Source organism: Vipera ursinii (assembly GCF_947247035.1).
Source record: "Vipera ursinii genome assembly, chromosome: 6".
Classification (NCBI taxonomy): domain Eukaryota; kingdom Metazoa; phylum Chordata; class Lepidosauria; order Squamata; family Viperidae; genus Vipera; species Vipera ursinii.
Genome location: NC_139515.1, coordinates 50,663,006 through 50,680,260, shown reverse-complemented (window position 1 = coordinate 50,680,260; position 17,255 = coordinate 50,663,006). Strand labels below are relative to the sequence as shown.

Sequence of the window (17,255 nt, the reverse complement as noted above, 5' to 3'; positions counted from 1 at the left end):
CCTGCAGTTTACACGACAGCACTTTTTGGAAATGGTTTGCTCTCACCATTCTCCTAGGGATGAGAGAAATGATTGCCCCAAACTCGCCTAGCTGACTTTGTATTGAAGATGGGACTAAAACTTATGCTTTCTATCCTGATGCTTTAATCACTACACCAAAGGTTTTCTTTGTTCAGCAGTAAACTGTAAAGTGAGAAGGCAAGTGAGAGCAGTTCATAAGATTTCAAATTTAGGACATCTCTGATTGTAGATCTGTGCCCTATCCATCCCAGATGAGTTGAGTGGCCAACTAGAAAATATTTTCAAGAGTTTTCTGTTAAGAATGTACCAGACTATTTTATATATTGCCTATAAAGTAGAATTTAGGGGTGATCTATATGCTTAGACCAGAAGATAGCAAAATGCTGCTTTTTCACTGATCAAATAGCAGTTTGTCTCCTTTATGGCTGATAACATTGCATTTTAAGTTTTAAACATCTGTCTTGGTTTTTAGCCCTAGGGTGTTTTATCTACTGATGAAATAGGTTTATGTACTAGAAAAAAAAGTAGACTAGTATATATTGTTCTCAAAATCAGTTCACTCTACTTTAGTATAGTTGCTTTGTATGCAATGTTCACTCATAAGAACAGAAAGCCTTAGATGTTATCACTATCAGATTAGATTTTAATGTGCAGTAAGGTTCAAATCTTTAATTATGGAAACAAACCTTACATTCCAGGAGTACTTGTGCACTATTGAATTCAAATATTGAAAAAGTTATATTATCTGATTGGAAGGCATACCTGAAACATGCCTGAACAACTAAGTAAGTGAGCTTCAAATCTTGGCTAACTATCCATTTTTTCCTATCCTCATTTGAAAAGATGCATTCCTCTACAGAATGTTAAATTAAAAAACAAATAAAGAGGTGAAAGATTATTGGTGCTGTTTTATGCATGCTGTCTCCCATTTAAATTTTAGCCTTTCTAGATGGATGAGAAAAAAAATTCATTTGAAAATTTCAGAGTATTGAGGGCAATAGAAGAAGGGGACGACAGAGAATAAGGTTGCTGGATGGAGTCACTGAAGCAGTAGGTGTGAGGTTAAATGGACTCCAAAAGATGGTAGAGGACAGGAAGGCCTGGAGGAACGTTGTCCATGGCGTCAGTGATGGGTCAGACACGACTTCACAACTAACAACAACATACATCAGTGTTTCTTAACCTTGGCAAGTTTAAGACATGTGGAGTTCATCTCCCAGAATTCCCCAGCCTGCTATACATCAAAAGATTCAGCTTCCTAAATGTTTCAGGAAGAGGTGATTTGTTTATGCTAATAAGTTTTATGGAATGATTTTCAATGCACTGCATAGCCTAATGTTTATAGAAATATTCTTAGTACAATCATATAATTATGTTTATACAGAACAGAGAAAGAATAGAAATTGAAGGCAACGTGATAGTTGCTTTTTCTTACTGATGATATGCTGCTAAAGTGTTTCTATTATTACTGATGTGCTGTCAAAGTAAGTGTACAGTATATGTACTTAGTGATGACGCTTTAAGATTACACAGAGATATAGTTATATTTCCATTTAAAAAATGACCCTTTGATCTTACTTTTTTGAATTGTCAAAATGTTGAAGGTAATTTCCTCTGTCAATGGTTGTAATTTGCCTGTTGAATTTGTTTTTCTTAGGACTGATTAATGCACTGCTCTCCTCACTGTCATTTGTAGAATATTGAGTATTTTTTTGTCTGCATATTTGATTTTTGTCTATTTCTGGAACCGTCATGAAGGAGTTAATAGGCTCAGTGTGAGTAGGGCCAGAAGTAATCCATCTTTCAGGCATATTCAATGAGTCCTGCTTATTTTCTTTTACACCCGAGGTAAAGAAGTTATTTTTCTCTATGAAGTCTTGAGTCAAATGATCTGCCTGTTTTTTTGCTTCTTCTGTCTTTGTAATGTTTAGAACTCCATTCTCATGTGCATAGCGATGTTCAGTACTAAGTTTCATCACCTTTTTAAAATACCAACACTGGAGCTGTACAGAGTCTTCTGAAAATTTATCTCTGGAAAAGGAATAGTTTAAACATATCTATTACTAAATAACAACAACAACAACAACAAAAACAATTTATTTCAGGCATACAGCTCTCCCAGAGTGGTTTATAAGTTTAATAACATGAAAATGCATTATGTATATATTAGCTAATTGTTTTTCTAAATATATCTTAAAATAATAATAAAAAAAACATCAATATATCTTAAAATACAACTCTGGTGAAATAGTTATCACCCTAGAGAGCTTTACTGATAAACTCTTATATTCTGGCCAAGACAGATTAGTTGCTGTTTTTGGTGGGCCAGCAAGTAAGGCTTTGACAATATCTAGAAAAGAACTTGCTTTTGGGGTCAATCCATTGAAAGTGACATTGTAACTTTTCATTGAGAACTCTGCCACTTTGAGGCATCCATGGGATATCACAATACATATAGGAAAAAAAGCTAAGATTTTCATTGAAATTCTACAATGCTGCTGATGTCTGACATTCTTTTTCTATACCCCTCCTAGGTGCTACTGATGCCCAATCACAATTACTGTGATCTGAGATAAAATTTAGCATTAAATATGATTTAATTTTTAATTAGAGCATTAAATATTATATTATATATTTAAATTTAATATTAATTAAATATTAATACTAATTAAAATAAGTATATTAAATATTATATATTTAAATATATGACATATAAATATATATTTATTTTTATGTGAATTAGATAATTATTTTATTTCAAACAAATCAACATATCTTCATTTAACAGGAAAGCATGAACAACTTAAATACTATATACTATATTGTTTTCCAACTTAAGAGAGAACAAATGTTTGACTTCTGAGCAGAATGCTTTGCAGAGAAGAAAATTCAGTTGAAAGACACACACACACACACACACAGGGAGCATACGTGTGTGTGTATATCTCTACAAAGAATAAAAGCCATGGCAAATAAATAATACAGTAATATTATGTAATTCTATATAACTGGGTGTATCTGCTAATATTCTTATTGCTCCTTCTTTCTTGTAAAAAGTCTTTAAACTTCATAAAGAGTTTTAATGTTTATATTTCTTCAGTTTCAATTCCTTTTATAAGCTTTTTATGTCATTTTCACCTGTTTAAATTGTGAGTGTTTAAAAGGGTTTCAGCTTCCATTAGGGTCTTTTATTTCCAGCCCACTGTACAAGGGCCTGTTGAAAGCCAAAACACTGAAGCAGAAGTACATTTTTGCATAGCTGTTTTCAAGCAGGTGTCGGAAGATTAACTGACAGACCTTTTATTAGATCTGAATAATTAATTTTAAAAAGCATATTATTCTTAAACACGAGCACACTTTATGTGAAACCAGGATGGAACATCCCAATTTAGCTATACATCTCTGTTGTAAAAAAAATAATTTAGTAAACATGGCTACGATTATATGTGGCAGTTTACTTACTTCAGGTTGTATCTACAAGGTCTCATTTATTTAAAGAAATGACAAACAGCCAAAATGTTAGTTGGATTAAATACTGTTCTTTAGGAATATAATGTTAAAACTACAATCTTATGGAGACTTTTTAGGGGGAAAAATCCCATTGCGCCCTATGGAATGCAATTATTAATATTGTTGTTGCATAATCAGCTAATGTTTATACTGGCTTTGACATTTTTATCTACCTATTGAATCCTTCCCAAAGACCTCGGATAGGTAGGTAATGTTGTTTGGCGTTGTTAAAAGTATTGTCCCAGCTGTTTCAAGTAAAGTTCCTTTTTCATTTGACTGATGCAATTGACTAATTTGTCAATCTCAATGGTGTTCAGGAGTGATCCAGATATTTTGGGATTGTATCCAAGGCATTTATTACTATTGGTATTATCTTTTCTTTCTTTTGCTATAGTAGTTCTACTTCTATTTCCAGGTTTTTGTATTTTGTGATTTTCTCCACGTACTGCAACATTCACCATGTTTTGTCTTTCTTATTAATAATAGTTAAGTCTGGAATATTCTATAGCAGGTGCTTGTCTGCTTGAATTCTAAAATCTAGATCAGACATGTCAAACTTGCGACGTCACATGATGTTGTGCAACTTATTGGAGCTTTTTCTTCATTGATAGCAATGGGGTGGGCGCAGTTTTGGGATGACGCCTCCAGCCTGTGGGCTGGAAGTTTGACATCCCTGATGTAGATTATGATTGTTATGGTTCATTGCATAGTCAGCCAGATGATTAAACTGGATTTGACACTTTTATCCACCTACTGAGTCCTTCTTGAGGACCTGGGATAGGCAGATGTTGTTATATTTATACCCTACCTTTTATATACACTATATAAGTCAAGGCAGTAAGCACATTTCATTAAAATATACACACCTATATTTTGCCATTCATTTTGTTTAGAATTTTTGTTACATTTTTAAAAGCAAATTTGGGTACAGTTTTGAAAAAAAAATACAAGCAAATAATCTTGGTCACCTTTTTGGAGAAGTGCTTCTTCTAATTTCCAAATACAATATCTACACATCAATGATTTTCAATTAACTCACATATTCAGCTATTTTTTTTAAAAAAAAACTAGCAGTTTTTGTATGACATATCACAGACATGGTCTCAAGAAAAACACTATTTTGTAAAACTTTTCAATAAAAAAAGAAAAAAAAGAAAAACACTAGAATGAATTTAAACAGCATAGGTAACTTCTTGTTACCAAACTGTCACATTAAACAACACCTCCCTTATTGAAATTCCAATCTACTACTGTCAAGTTAGAGCAGATTAGGAAACCAACACCAAGTAAGTCCCTACTATTTTCATTGTAAGTTTTAGCAATGGAATGTTGCAGTGCTGAATAAGCTTCTCCTCCCTCTCCATTTATCTTTTTGTGAACTAAGGAGCAGCTTGTCTGAGATGCTTATTCATATTACATTCTTTCCTGAGGCTCACCCTACCTTTATCTGACTGTTGCCTTGCTAGCAGTTCTTCCTCCTGACCCTCCTGACCATTGCTTCTACCATCTATAAATACAATTTCTTTACAGAGTATTTTTATGCAGAAAGGTGATATTACAAGATGACTGAAATGTTTTGAATAAGCACTTTAAAGGTTTTCTTTATGGATTTTTCAACAATTATTCAGCTTCTGTTTTCATTCAATTTGTACATTTGCCCATGTATGCTCTATATAGGCACTATACACTTACAATTGAACATGTAGGAATTTCATACCTATAATATGCAACATATAGTAGTTGCACATATTTCAATATTCTTGAAATAGATTTAGCACTAATTAAGCTTTTTAAGTAGGGTTACTAGATCCAGGCTGCAAAAATCCAGACGACTACAGATATTAGCAAAAAATTACAATCCACCTGTTTTCTGATATCTAGGAGTCTTCCGGATTTTTGCAGTTCAGATTGACAAGACTTCATTAAGAGTCATTAATTTAGTATCCATGTAATTAATTCTAATGGTTAGCGAATATAAAACAATAGAAATGAAGAAAGATTACTTTATTTCAAGTAAATCTATGAAGGGTATATCCATCTGATTAGATTTCTAAAAGGTGTCAGAAACCATTAATAATCAATAAAAACTTAAAATAGACTTTCATCAGTTTTCTACCATATTGTTATTCAAATGTATATATTGTTAAATCAATAATAAGCAACAGGGAACAAAAAACTTGAAAATTATTTTCTTGAAATTAATTGTAAATACTTACAATCTAGTTGTAGCTTTTTTGTTGAGTGATACAATTTCTTGAATCTGAGCTTGACAAAATGCTGCAAATGTTTCTGACTTCAAGGCTTTTTCATAAACTTTTTTTGCATCACAACTTACATTTTCATCATTAAGGATTTTCAAAGTGGGCAAATTTTTCAGTAAGGAGCATCTTTAAAAGGACACAGAAACCATAATTTTAGCACAAGTTAGCTTTAGGAAGCATGTTACATAGAAAATCCATGACTACAACCTCAAAACACAAAGGCAGCAATGTCTTAATCAAACAGAAATTGGCATTTTAAAAGGAGAAGAATAATGGGGTTAAATACTGCTGATAATGCTTGCTTCTCCAGCTGAAAGTGGCACCTTGATGTTGGAGCTAGTCCAATTATTAAATAAACCCTTGTTTATTTATGAGATTTTTGTATATCAGGTAACTGAAGGGATGTCACACAGAAGAAAGATACAATATGTTCTCTATCATCTCAGATTGCAGGAAATGGGATGTCTAAAGTTAAACAGATGAATGTTTTCCTCACAGCAAAAACAGTTTAATAATGGAACCAATTAACTAAGGAGATGGTGGACTCCCCTTCATGGATGTGTTCAAACAGATGTTAGTTAGACATTTGTTGAGGATATTTTACATAGGATTCCTACAGATGATACAAAGTGAGTTGCATTTGATGGTCTATGGCAGGGGTGTCAAACTGCTGACCCATGGTCCGGATGCGTCACACAGAAGTCGTGCCCCCCCCATTGCCGGCAATGGCAAAACAGTCCCGATACGTTGCACAAAGTCATGTGCTTTTGTGAGTTTGACATGTCTGGCCTATGGAATTATTTCCAATGATGATTCTGTAAGGATTAAATAAAAATAACCTACCTAACAGTGTCAATAGGAGAACACAATTCAGAAAAAGGAAATGGAAAAAATTCCTATTCAGTCCAATATATTTCACGGAAAGGATTTACAGATTAGGGAATATTTTTTTGAACTAAACCCTTTTTACCTCCAGTCTAGCTTGAATAGACCCTTATGCCAAGTTTTACAATTAATTATTAAAGAAAATATAGACAAAATCTGGCCAAGAATTCCAAATAATTGAATTGAAAAATAAGCACATATTTAAGCTCCACAAAGTTAACATGATGGATTCAAATTTTGGCTGACTTATATACCTTCTTCAATATATATCATTAGAATCATAATTCCATTTTACATCAGAACAAAAAAATTAAATCTAAAATCTGCATTTCCTTTTCACAAGTGCATACATGTCAGATGGTAATGTTAAATGAATAACTGTGAATATGTCTGGAGATATTGGAGACAATGTTGAATAACGAGATATTCAAAAGGTGCCATATCAAGTTGATTAATGTTGGAAACTATGGTTTCTTAGAGCCATGGGATCTTAGATCTAGTTTTTCCAGCTGGGTTTCTGCTAGTGAAGGCTGAATCAATATTTCATTTAGTGAAAACTTCCTAGTGAATATTCTGTCACTTAAGAGGTTCTATTAATCATTACTCAAATGAAACATATTCCCCATAGGAATGCTCAAACAGATCTTAGGGTTTAATTTCCAAAAAGTGATTTCTCAGTATTTCAGCTTCTTCAGTATTATCACTGGCTAGACATGAAAGTAAGAAACCAATTGGGAACTTTTACAAGTAATTCCTTTGTTGGTATCATGGGGTTATGTAAAGTTCATTGAAACATATTGCTTGAAGTTATAGTCAATGCTGAATTCAACAAATCCATAATTTATCCCATTAGATAAATTAATCTTTCTCTGATCATGAAAACTCAAATGGCCAAGCAGTGTGGGAGGATCTTGATGACTCTGGAATTTCAAGAGTTATTTTAAACTGAATTAAGGTGGAATAGTAATTATACACCAATTAAAAATACATCAATTTAAGAACAATGTGCCAATTAAAAATATTCCTCTACTTCCTCTTTTGTTATTTGCAAGAAATCAGTATTATTTAATGGAGAAGGAGTTTTGATTCCGTGGTTTAAAGGCTTTCAAGGTTTATTTAATATTTTCTAACTTTGAAATCAGTAATGAAATTCCTAAGCACATATGCACAGCTAAAATGACTAAGTTTAGAAAAATAGATTTTGAAAACTGTGTTAGCCAATCTCAGTGGGGAAAAGAGATAATGGAAAAATAATCCAGAACATTTGGAAGCATAAGTATAAACAAACTGTAAAGCTAAATGAGGAAAATGGCAGAAGACCAATCCAGCTGCAAAAAAAGAACTCTGAATTATTTGAGAAATGGAAATGAAAATAAACAGGAACTTAATACAGGGCAAGTTATTAAGAATAGATTCTATTTATTATTACTAATGCTTCCACTTAAAAATAATTTGTAAAGTACTTAAGGCTGCTAATCATCTGACAATTTGTATTTCAATCTTACTAGTTAATACTGAACTGGACAGAATTGATACAAAAGAAGGTTACCGTTGTAGCAAAACAGAAATGGAAGTTCTAAGTCTTTAAAAACTCAAAATGAGTTGATTTTTACTTCCCATTTCCTACCTTCTACAATTAGCCTAGCATCCTCCCCCTGCCCCCCCCCAAAAAAACACAAAGGAAGAAAATAAATATAAGATGTTGAAAATGTATGATTATTCCAATCCAAGATTATGTTGGACAGCTATCAGATCAGACTGAGCTAAAGTAAATTTAAATATAGGAGAGTGAATCTATTATGAGTGTCTTAACAAAGCTTAGATGCATATTAAGTATAACTGAAAAGAGAATTAACACCCAACTATGAATAAATCAATGGATAGAATATGAAAAATATGATTAAAATGGGATAATTTTAAAAGGTTAGGAAACAAAACAAAACAAAACAAATGTATAGCAACCCAATAGAAATTGAATTTTGTTATACATATTTAATACAATTTGAGCTTAATTTGTTTAAAATATTCTCATCAAAGCAGAGATCAAGCATAAGTTGTTCCAACTTTTCTATTCAGAAAATAATAAAATATAATTAGTGTGAAATAAAAACAACACAAATATTAATGCTGGTGATAATAAGCATATGTAGTTTCTAAAGAAGGAAAATGTAAATAATTCCATGTACTCTGCCATTAGGTATTTAATATAGTTAGCTAATAAACAAGACAAAAGTAAAACAAAACCCTTGGCTTTTCTGAAGTTTGCACATGTTGGTAATTCTAAACTATCCCCAGTAATTGTATAACTATGATTATAGTTGTAAGAATAATATGAATTAATATGCTCTCATTAATACTTCATAACTATTTTAGGCTGCCAGTGATAGAACCCTGAAAAGTAAGTGCAACTGATATTTTTTCCATCCTACAGGACTATCAGTTTTTGATAATTACAGAAACCAACCACAACTGGTAACAGGTTGTTATATTTTTACCTTAAATTCATATTTTACCATAAACCTCTCCAGAAAAAGGCTATTGCTACATCAGATCCCCTTCATGGATTAATGCCTTCTCGTGGCAAAGGGGCTTGCATAATTCAATGAAGCTATGAGCTATGGCGTGTAGGGCCACCCAAGATGGACAGGTTATAGCAGAGAGTTCTGACAAAACATGATCCACTAGAGAAGGAAATGGCAACCCACTCCAGTATCTTTGCCATGAAAACCCTATGAACAGTACCAAAAGTCAAAATGATATGACACTGGAAGATGAGCCCCTCAGGTCGGAAGATGTCCAATATGCTACTGGGGAAGAGCAGAGGGCTAGTACTAGTAGCGCCAGAAAGAATGAAGCAACTGGGCCAAAGCTGAAAGGACGCTCAGCTGTGGATGTATCTGGTGGTGAAAGGAAAGTCCGATACTGTAAAGATTTTTTCTCCATAGGAACCTGGAATGTAAGATCCATGAATCAAGGCAAGCTAGACGTGGTCAAACAAGAGATGACAAGACTGAACATTGACATCTTAGGAATCAGCGAACTAAAATGAACAGGAATGGGTAAATTTAATTCAGATGACCATCAGGTATACTACTATGGGCAAGAATCCCTCAGAAGAAATGGAGTAGTCTTCATAGTCAGTAAAAGAGTAGGAAAAGCAATCCTGGGATACAATCCCCAAAATGACAGAATGATCTCAGTTCGAATCCAAGGCAAACCATTCAATATCACAATAGTCCAAGTCTATGCCCCAAACACCGGTGGTGAAGAGGATGAAGTTGACCAGTTCTATGAAGCCCTACAGGACCTTATAGAACTAACACCAAAAAATGATGTCCTTATCATCATGGGGGATTGGAATGCTAAAGTAGGAAGCCAAAAGATAACCGGAATAACAGGCAAGTTTGGCCTTGGAGTACAAAATGAAGCAGGGCACAGGGTGATAGAATTTTGTCAAGAGAATATGATGGTCATAGCAAACACTCTTTTCCAACAACCCAAGAGATGGCTCTCCACATGGACATCACCAGACGGTCAACACAGAAATCAGATTGACTATGTGCTCTGCAGCCAAAGATAGAGAAGCTCTATACAGTCAGTAAAAACAAGACCAGGAGCTGACTGTGGCTCAGACTATGAGCTTCTTCTTGCAAAGTTTAGGCTTAAACTGAGGAAAGTAGGGAAAAGCACTAGGCCACCCAGGTATTCCCTGTAGAATATACAGTAGAGGTGACAAATAGATTTAAGGAATTAGATCTGATAAACAGAGTGCCTCAAAAACTATGGACAGAGGTTTGCAACATTGCACAAGAGGTAGCAACTAAAACCATCCCAAAGAAAAAGAAATGCAAGAAAGCAAAATGGCTGTCTGAGGAAGCTTTGCAAATAGCTGAGGAAAGGAGGGAAGCAAAAGGCAAGGGAGAAAAAGAAAGATACGCCCAATTGAATGCAGAATTCCAGAGAATAGCTAGAAGAGATAATAATGCCTTCTTAAATGAACAGTGCAAAGAAATAGAATAAAACAATAGAATAGGGAGGACTAGAGATCTCTTCAAGAAAATTGGAGAGATGAAGGCAACGTTTCATTCAAAAATGGTCATGATAAAGGACCAAAATGGCAGGGACGTAACAGAGGCAGAAGAGATTAAGAAGAGGTGGCAAAATTACACAGAAGAATTATACAAGAACGAGCTTAACGTCCCTAATAACCACGATGAGGTGCTCACTGACCTTGAGCCAGACATCCTAGAATGTGAAGTGAAGTGGGCCTTAGAAAAGCTGAGCAACAAGAAAGCTAGTGGAGGTGACAATATTCCAGCTGAGCTATTCAAAATCTTAAAAGACGAGGCAGTAAAAGTGCTACACTCAATTTGCCAGCATATTTGGAAAACTCAACAGTGGCCACAGGATTGGAAAAGATCAGTTTACATTCCAATTCCAAAGAAAGGCAGTGCCAAAGAATGTTCAAACTATCGCACCATTGCACTCATTTCACATGCTAGTAAAATTATGCTTAAAATCCTACAAGCAAGACTCCAGCACTACGTGGATCGAGAACTACCAGAAGTACAGGCAGGATTTCAAAAAGGCAGAGGAACTAGACATCAAATTGTCAACATACGCTGGATCATGGAGAAAGCTAGAGAGTTCCAGAAAAACATCTACTTCTGCTTCATTGACTATGTTAAAGCCTTTGATTGTGTGGATCACAACAAACTGTGGCAAGTTCTTAAAGAGATGGGAGTACCAGACCATCTTATTTGTCTCTTGAGAAATCTATATGCGGATCAAGAAGCAACAGTGAGAACTGGACACGGAACCACTGATTGGTTCAAAATTGGGAAAGGAGTCCAGCAAGGCTATATACTGTCACCCTGCCTATTTAACTTATATGCAGAGCACATCATGAGAAAGGCAGGGCTAGATGAATCAAAAGTTGGAATTAAGATTGCCAGGAGAAATATCAACAACCTAAGATATGCAGATGATAGCACTCTAATGGCAGAAAGTGAAGAAATACTAAAGAGCCTCTTGTTGCGGGTGAAGAAGGAGAGTGCAAAAGTTGGGTTGAAACTTAACATTAAGAAAACCAAGTTCATGGCATCCGGCCCTCTCAATTCCTGGCAAATAGATGGAGAAGAAATGGAGGTAGTGGCAGATTTTATTTTCCTGAGCTCCAAGATAACTGCAGATGGAGACTGTAGTCAAGAAATTAAAAGAGGCTTGCTCCTGGGGAGGAAAGCCATGGCAAATCTAGACAGCACACTAAAAAGCAGAGATATCACCCTGTCAACAAAAGTGCATATAGTTAAGGCTATGGTTTTCCCAGTTGCAATGTATGGCAGTGAAAGTTGGACCATAAGAAAGACTGAGCGCCAAAGAATTGAGGCCTTTGAACTATGGTGCTGGAGAAGACTCTTGCAAGTCCCTTGGACTGCAAGGCGATCAAACCGGTCAGTCCTAGAGGAGATCAACCCTGACTGCTCTTTAGAAGGCCAGATCCTGAAGTTGTGATGGGGGCTTCCCGATACTCCCATGTAACACCTCTACTCCGTGAGCTGCATTGGCTTCCGGTTGCCCTTCGGGTGAGATTCAAGGTGCTGGTGATGACCTATAAAGCCCTTAATGGCTTGGGTCCAGGTTATCTGAGGGAACACCTGCTGCCGGCATCAAGCTCCCTTCGTCCCGTGCTCTCCCACAGGGAGGGCCTTCTCAGGATACCACCGATTAAGGAATGCTGGCGGGTTATTCCTAGGGGAAGAGCGTTCTCTGTGGGTATGCCTGCCCTCTGGAATGATTTACCCGTGGAACTTAGGACCACCCCCGATCTGCGTTCATTTCGCCGGGACCTGAAAACCTGGTTTTTCAATCTATCAGGCCTGGACTGAAGGGGTTTTAGCTTTTTAAATATTGTTTTAATTGGGCTTAATTAATTTAATGTATTTTAATTCTATATTATCTTTTATATTGTATTTTATGCTGCCCTGTAAACCGCCCTGAGTCTTTCGGGAATAGGGCCGTATAGAAATTTAATTAAATACATAAATAAATAAATAAATAAATACTTTGGCCACCTAATGAGAAGGAAGGACTCACTGGAGAAGAGCCTAATGCTGGGAAAGGTTGAGGGCAAGAGAAGAAGGGGACGACAGAGAATGAGGTGGCTGGATGGAGTCACTGAAGCAGTAGGCGTGAGTTTAAATGGACTCCAGAAGATGGTAGAGGACAGGATGGCCTGGAGGAACGTTGTCCATAGGGTCGCAATGGGTCAGACACGACTTTGCAGCTAACAACAACAAACAATAATAAAAAAAAGTTTACTCAAACACAGTCAGGGGCATCCAGAGCATTTTTTCTAAAATATTGGGGGGGGGAAGTAGGGCTTATTCTCCTGTGAAAAAGAATCATGGCTGCCATTTGGGGGATCAAGGGTTCCAAGAGTTATTATTTTTTTAACCAACAGTTTCCATGACTTGAAAAAGACTGAAAACCCCTGATGAAACCTACTTCTATAAAACATAAAATAAGTGAAAATATTTGGGAAGATGAAAAGACTTTGCCAATGTTTATCCTATAATGTAATCAGTTCCATTATTGGAATATTAATATAAATTAACTAAAACCACTATTGTTCTATTAATATATCAATAATAATATTAAATGCTGTATAAAGCTATCCACTTGTTTATAAAAATATATTCAGATCCACTTTCTCTTATCTATTTACCTCCAGTTGTTTTCTTGAAGAAGAGGATTTCCAAGTAGGGATAGTTCCCTTAGGCTATTACAGCCTTCAAGACATTGGATGAGAGTCTTCAGGTCTGCATTTGTTAAGGACAAAACAAATATCAATAATTCTAAATATTTTAACAGGGATCACAATAAATAACTATCAAATACAATGAAATCTTTATGTCTGGGAACACCCTTTCAAGCATTTTTAATGGCTAATGAAATAAAATCCCTAAATTTTACTTTAGTGTACTCCATTCCAATAATACTGCAATCATTGGAACCACTTTGGTGCAATGTCAACATTCAAAATGCAACAAATGACATTGGAGGGTTCTAGGTCCTAATTAGGCATATTTTTGTTTCAAATTTAATATTCCATTAAATAGTCTCCTTTTAAAAATCTGTTGGAATCCTAATTGTACAGAAATGCTCTATATACACAATTTATCTTTGAAATACTGAATACTCTTCAGACTCTTTCCTCAACTGACACGTCATTCATCAAGTTTGAAATTTATATGAAGACACTTCAAGATGTAAATAATTAATGAAACAACTGTATGTATAATAGCATTTCTGTAATAATTATTAGCAAAATATATGTACAAAATAATTTTAGGCAAGTGGCTTAACAAAAAATCATTATTTAATCTATTTAATGGATAATTAAACTTAGAATACAGGGAATGGTCTTCTAAGCTGAACAGCAGCATATGATATATTTTAACATATTTATGGAGTGAAGAATGAATCGTGGAATAATCAGAATATTTTCTTCCCACTTTTAAAATGTTCTTAATCAAGATTAAATTTTATCTACTGTATAATTCATAATATATAAGGTCTACTAGTAAGTTAAAAGGATTAAAACCTTGGCTCAATTTCTTTTCACTATAAATATTAGATATTATAGAATACAGGTAGTCCTTGAATTAAAATCACAACTGGAACCAGAATTTTAGTTGTAAGTCATTGTGGTCATATGTTGAGGCACCCGTGTGACCAAACCTGGCTTTTTAAGCAATTCTTTATCTGTTTTTATGGTGGTGGTTAAGCAAATCATATGGTTGTAAGTCCAAATAACACAGTCATTAAACAAATCCATTCTCTTGAATGGATGTCTTTTGTCAGAACCATAAAAAAATAGTAAATCATGATCATGTGACTGAAGAATGCTGCAATTGGTCATAAATGCAAGCCAGTTTTCAAGTGTTCAAGAAATGGTCATGTGATGGAGGAACACCACCATGTTTAATGATGGATGGAAGTGCTTTACAGGCCATAAAGACCTTTCCAAGGCCTTAACTTCAAATGGTCATTAAGCAAGTGGTCATAAATTAAGGACTATCTGTAAAGTAAACCTCCGCCATGATTAAAGCTAACAGAAATGCTCAATGTTAAAAAATGAACAATGCATGAATCTGGCTGCAAAACTGAACTTTATATATAATGGGAAGAGAAAAATAAGCTTTTAGCCTTTTTGATATATACGTTAGTAATCAAACTCACATATGGTTTAAAATGTGGCACTGGAAACTGAACATAATTTTTCCTATTTATCTTGTAAACTTACCTAGTAAGCAGTTGTTACTTATATTTAGTTTTTCCAATGATACATACGAACAAAGAGATACAAGTTGTGTCAAACTAGAAGAAAAAGAAATAATCAACCAAGAGTTTTATAGAGATTTGTACTAAATCTACCCTCTGGGTGCTGGCATATAACAGGCCAAGTGTAGCTAGAAGTCAGGCAATGATTCATCATGTGTTACCAACTTATAAATTGCTTAACTGTCTTAAATTATGGAAATTTCCTTTAAGTACCAAGGAAACATTTTTCAAGGTGCCGGCAATTGCATAAGAGCTGCAGCTTTCAAAGTAAGGAAGAAATAATTTTTTAGAGATGATTAAAGATACTCCATAGATTAGAGGAAAAAGTTCTTAACAAGAATTGCAATAGATTTATTTTACTTGGGTAATTAGAGCTACTTTGAATGGCAAAATCGTTGACCAAGTACCATGCCTAGGATTTTACATAGCATCTTTCCTGATATTGCCTGTTTTTTAAATCCCATCGGGTGAAAAATATAATAAGAATGTTCAGATCTCTCTCTCTCTCTCTCTCTGTCTATTTGATCTTGTATTTTTATATTTTTTATCAACATCTTTCTTTTCTGTTTGCTCATCTTAAAACCTGCTGATGTATCAAATTTTTAGTTTTTCTGATACATCAATTCCATTTAAAAGATCTTCTAAAACCTTCATCAAGTCATTTGCAAAGTTTCTCAATTTGTAAGATTTTTTTATAATCTGTATGCTCATACTCCTTTCATCCTTTCATCCTGTCTTATGTCTCAATTCAGTATTTCAAGAGAAGAAAAGAGTGTAATGGGCAACCTTCTCTTGTTGATCTATTTAAATATCCATTAGGGATTTTTTTTGTGCCTACTGTGAGGTATAGATTTATTTTATCCATTTTATAAATTCTTTATAAAATTCATTTCTAACAAAAGTTTGAATAGAAAGTCCAGTTCAGATTGTTCAATGTTTTCTTTGCATATAATTATAATGTTCAAAATATTCTAAAAATTTCACCACAAAACACACACAAACACACACAGAGACATTCTTGGTAGAGTAAATACATGTTTTTTTAATCTGTTCTATGACAAATATCTCCATACTTATGTACTATAAGGTTTGAGGTTCAGGATCACCTGAAGACTGAATAATTAAATTAAATTAAATTAAAAAGACACCTCCCCACAACTAAATATAGAGAAGAATTTAAGTAATTTGGACAGGTACATAGTTTTGTTGTGACAGTTAATGCTATCCCTTTTAAGCACATACCTAACTAAAAATGAACTAGCAATAAGATAAAAACACTTAAAAAAATTAAACTGAGTACAACATTTATAAGTCGGGAGCACAGTAATCATGAATAAATGCTGAAATCCAATCTACAGAAAAGAGGATAATGAAGAAAGCATCATAACCTATCTGACCTTGACTGGTCTCCCAAAAACCAGATAGAGTTAGACATGGTTAGTATTTAGGTAGGTGAACACCAAAGCATTTCAAGGCTGAAGATGAGAATGGGTAGTTGAAAACTTACAAAGAACAAAATGTCAAATTGCTTCTATATTTTGCTAAGAAAACGTTGTAGATGAAAGCACCATTAACACAGATCTATCTGTGTAATCAATAGAGGCCAAGCTCAATTTAAAATAGCAGTAAAATATATATTACTAAATAAGAAAATTACACACTCCTTTTTATTTTCATTTGACAAATCTATGGAAGAGAAATGCAACTATGCAACAAATACAACAAACTTCTACAAGGAATAGTTACTCCAACAGGTTGCAAAGCAGTTGAGGAAAAAGAATGCAGACATTCTATTGCTTCTTCAGTCACATTTGCCAGCCCCTCATTTGATGTTTTGCTGTCTGACACCTGCACAGGTTACTTGATTGCTTCTCACAGAAAATCATATGAATTATACATTTAAAATGGGTTCTGTGTTTGCTTTTGTTCTTCCCACCCTGCCCTTTTTTGTGTGTATCAAGTCTTTTTACATTTTAAGCCCAAATCCACACATTGTTATTCTACTCTTTCTAATATGAAATATTTTTGAACTTTAAGGTGACAAAAATAGCTATTTTTGAGAAAGAAAAAGAGAAAGAGAAAGAAAGAAAGAAAAAGAAAGAGAAAGAAAGAAAGAAAGAAAAAGGAAGGAAGGAAGGAAGGAAGGAAGGAAGGAAGGAAGGAAGGAAGGAAGGAAAGAAAGAAAGAAAGAAAGAAAGAAAGAAAGAGAAAGAAAGAAAGAAAATGTATTGA

General features: G+C 34.4%; 1 protein-coding gene across 1 annotated transcript in view; it reads right to left on the bottom strand.

Moving 5' to 3' along the window:
* Positions 1-17,255, bottom strand: part of LRRIQ1 (leucine rich repeats and IQ motif containing 1) — a gene marked incomplete at its 5' end in the record, with an annotated part of 112,919 nt that overhangs the window by 63,437 nt on the left and 32,227 nt on the right. Inside the window, 4 exons of the mRNA XM_083365242.1 lie at positions 1,600-2,052; positions 5,748-5,918; positions 13,405-13,498; positions 14,986-15,059. Coding sequence (XP_083221368.1) covers positions 1,600-2,052; positions 5,748-5,918; positions 13,405-13,498; positions 14,986-15,059 — 792 coding nt within the window. The remainder of the gene's footprint in view (positions 1-1,599; positions 2,053-5,747; positions 5,919-13,404; positions 13,499-14,985; positions 15,060-17,255) is intronic.